The sequence below is a fragment of the Eufriesea mexicana genome, unplaced genomic scaffold (assembly GCF_001483705.2).
Source record: "Eufriesea mexicana isolate 0111107269 unplaced genomic scaffold, ASM148370v2 scaffold484, whole genome shotgun sequence".
Lineage (NCBI taxonomy): Eukaryota > Metazoa > Arthropoda > Insecta > Hymenoptera > Apidae > Eufriesea > Eufriesea mexicana.
The window spans coordinates 257,023-261,044 of NW_016908637.1; the positions used below are offsets into that span (position 1 = coordinate 257,023).

At 34.7% G+C, this 4,022-nt stretch overlaps 1 protein-coding gene across 1 annotated transcript in view; it reads right to left on the reverse strand.

The window, feature by feature from the left end:
- Window positions 1-1,630: 1,630 nt before the first annotated feature.
- Window positions 1,631-4,022, reverse strand: part of Regnase-1 (zinc finger CCCH-type containing protein regnase 1) — a 91,982-nt gene continuing 89,590 nt past the window's right edge. Inside the window, exons 7-8 of the mRNA XM_017897263.1 lie at window positions 3,794-4,022; window positions 1,631-1,979 (exon numbers count right to left, since the gene is read on the reverse strand). The exon at window positions 3,794-4,022 is cut by the window's right edge and continues 27 nt beyond it. Coding sequence (XP_017752752.1) covers window positions 1,631-1,979; window positions 3,794-4,022 — 578 coding nt within the window. The remainder of the gene's footprint in view (window positions 1,980-3,793) is intronic.

Below are 4,022 nucleotides of genomic sequence, written 5' to 3' on the forward strand. Positions count from 1 at the left end.
GTGCATTGAACCTGAAGTATTGGGAGAACTTTTCTCTTTCTTAACACTAGAACTACCGATCTGTAATGAGCATCTAAATATGACACGCATTATCGATGATAATTAAAGCGGTATGAAAATCAATTTTGCCAAAAGCAACTGCCTTTTTAACAAACTAAAACAGGTCGTTTTGACTTATTTTACCTTTGGTAGTTCTAGCGTTGACGACGATTTTTAATTCTTTACCCCTCTTCGTCTAAAAATAATACGGCATCGAGCTTCCAAGAATAAATGTAAACACATCTTCAATCGATGGTTACTCTGTGAAAGATGTCTTAAGACTAACATCGAACACGGACCAAACGCGAATGATAGAAATACTCTGTGCATTCGTCTGAACGGATAATACGAATCGATCTTTATTCTCGCCAATTAATAAAAGTGAGCGAAGCGTGAGAATTAAAAAAGTGTCTGGTTATTTATTGAACAAAATAATATTTCATCGTTCGATATTAGCTGGAATATTCGAATTTTCATTTGTTTTTATCTTTTCGTCGATGTTGCGTTCAAACGATAAAATTGAGTCGAGCTCGGGCAGTTTTGGAGAGGGTACCTCGCAACAGTCTCGTTCATTCGATCTCACTGATCCACCGGATCCGTTTAATTAACCTTCAATCAATGTTCTATTATAATGTTCGATAAATGACGTTACTGTCCAGTGAATTGACGAAGAGAGTATTTAAACTGTTACACTTATATCCTACTTATAGCATATTAAATATAGCGACAGGATTTCAAATACTTAAAACAATGATTTATAGTTTTACACGTAGACGATTAATATCAACAAAATGTTCAAGTAAAAAAACGTTCAAGTTCCGCGATGTCTTCTGTAACGGAAAATTTGAAATCGGTAGTATCTAATTATAAATGAGAGATTGGGAAAAAATAAGGAATGTCGCAAATTTTATGAACAAAATCGACAAATTCGACTGTATTCATAGTCCGAAGTTTCTTATTTAATAAATCAGAAAAAGAAACGTGCAGATCCAAATAACATAGTTCCAATTGTAGACCATTGTCAAAATGTACATCCGAAATGTACACTAAAAGGATATTTCCTGTAGTTTCCTCTTTCTTTTCACATCATCTATAAAACGATAAGCATAACGCTTGGTCATTTATCGCTCACAGGAATGTATAATATACAAAATTCTGTAATTCGATAAAGATAGCGTTGCAAGTAGATTATAGCAGAATTTTAGTTCGCTACATTTACATTTCTCTGATTATTCATTGAACAGAGATATTTGGATAGTTCAACGTCGAATACGTCGTAAATCGTTAACCGTGTACGAATAAAGCCATATATCGTTAATTTAGGTATTTGAAATTAGACAAAAATTTATCAGTTCGGTTGCTCTTCTTGCAAGACGAATAAAATTTAGTCACGTTTAAAAGAAGTATTAATTATACAACGAATATTCCTTTAATTCTCTTCACAATATTCTTGTTCGTTTCGCTGAATATTACGGTAATTTTCAAATATTTAAAATCACTTTAAAATCTGTTAATTATACATATATATATATACTATATATTCATTTAATAAATATAAATTAAATAAACGTACGAAATGATTTTTACTCCATTATTGTGGATACATTTTCAAAATAGCAACACAGATTTCTATTGGATCGGTTTCAAATGGGTGAAGTAGCATAGCAGTTCTCACATGTTCTTCGGGGAAAATATTCGCCAAATGGTAATGTATTTTTGTTCTGGTATCGAGGAATTCTCTTAGCATATCCGATGGAATAGCCGAGTATAAAGGAGACGTAACGACATTTAACTGTGGATCCGAAGCACCCAACCGCTGATTTGATCCCGATGGTAAAGCCATATTTGAATTATTTGGTAACCAAGCTTGATACGAATCTGGTGCCGAAGCGATACGCGTTACGTGCGGATGACACTGTCCTCCTTCCGAGTGTTCCCAACTGAACAATCAAACACAAATCATTTTTTATCTACTTACGACACGTGAAATAATAATCCATAGTAATTTTCATCTAACTCATTGCACACTGGTCTAGCGATATCGCGTCATTTTGTTATCGGTACCATACTTGCCTGGTACTGTACTGGTAGCGACGAGAAGATGGACCGCAAAGCAGCACAGGAACAAGAAAGTTCAATTTAAAATGAGAAAGAAAACAGAATGCACGATAAAAATTGTCATAAAATGCATCGCGTTAAGATAAAATGAGTAAAATCATGATTGCTAATTGCTTACTCGTCATAAACGTAAACAATTTTCAAAATTATCGAAATATATTCCTCTTTTGCTGCAATAAGAAGAATTCGCAAAGAAGGTCCGATTCGGACGAATTTTTTAGGGTTGCAAGATAGATGAAGATAATACGCGCGTACGTATGGCCTTTAACTTTGAAATAGTTACCGGTTACAAAAATTTTTAACAAAAAGTTGGCCGATTTTCGATTGATAATAATTAAAAGAAAATACTTTAATTTACGAAAAATTTTCACTCGTTTCTATAGTAGTTAAAGGTTAAAAAATTAACGCTAATTCTGTGACTATGTGTCAGTGGCGTGCATAGATGTGATATTTCCGGTGAATCATGGGTGCGTTATATTTTTACGATCGTCCTATGATCAATGAGACCTGTATTCCTTCCACTAGCCATCTTCTTATCTCTGCGTAGTAAATTGACAGTCGGAAGGAATGCGGGTCTGACTGGTCATGGTGTAATAGATCTACTACTGGATGACAAGAGTGGACGAAGAGAAAGCACCAGCGTAGATATAAGATTAGCGCTAACTATTTAACACAAGATAAGAAGAACGTGCCGTTGTAACAGATTTTACTACTCGTCAGGAGTATAGATTTCAAAGGCATGAAAAGTGGAAGTCAGATGTAACAAACGGAGTAACCTTCTTGTCCTTGTGCTGCCTGAGTACCAACCCGCTAACTAGTAAATATGCATGTTACTGCCAGAATTCGAAAACAGTCGATGAAAAAGCTAGATTTTACTAGTCAGAGCTAGTTTTAACTAAGCCCTCTCGTCGATACTAGTTTTCACGAGTTAGTTCTAGAATTGAAGAATAGAATCTAGAGTGTGGTTAGTTAAAACTACATTCCACTGGATAAAGCGTAACAATCGTCACAAAGGGAATTGCACTTCAAGGCGCGATGATTTTACGAAAAGAAGGGAAACTTTCGTAATTTAAAATGCCGTGGGAATATGCCACGTTCTAACAAATAAAATATCAAAAAATTGTTACCTTTTTCTGTACATCCCGGTTATTACTCGATTACTATCCTAGATTTTAACGGTCAGGTTAATGCTATCGCAAGTAAGTTAGAATTGTTAATGACTAAATGATTTTTACGCGATACCGATATAGACTGATAACATTCGGTCAATTTTAGAATCGACAAATTAAAGTTAGTATCGATCAGAGACCTTAGTTGAAAATAATTTCGACTATACTAAAATATTAGTTTCAACTGATTTCGGATTTTTATTGTAACATGTATATACATATTTTTATCGTTTATAGGCAACTGTCATCGTTTTCTCGTTTTCGTTTTATCATTGATTCTAGCATTTAATAAGTATATGATACGCTATTTTGCAAAACTGTAAGCTTTCACTATACTTTTTCGCAAATATTAATTCCTCGAAATAGCTAAGGCCTATCCGACGTGCACCGAGTTGATTACTATACCATTTGACGTATTAAATATAAAAATGAACGTTATAAAAATAATGGAAAATGCAGAAACTTACTTCATGCCAACCCTGTATGCCGATTCGTTACTAGAATGTCTAGTTAGAGGTCTATGCTGTACCGTGGAAGACGTTATCGCAGGTTGCTGCGATAACGAGCTTGTCTGCGATGCCTGCTGGTACTGTCTCAATTGATGAAGTCGAGGATCAAAGACGGGATTCAAAGTCAATTGTCTCTGTAGCTTCTTATGTATATTGGGCGGTTCTGTTTCTGGTTTATTCAATCTTC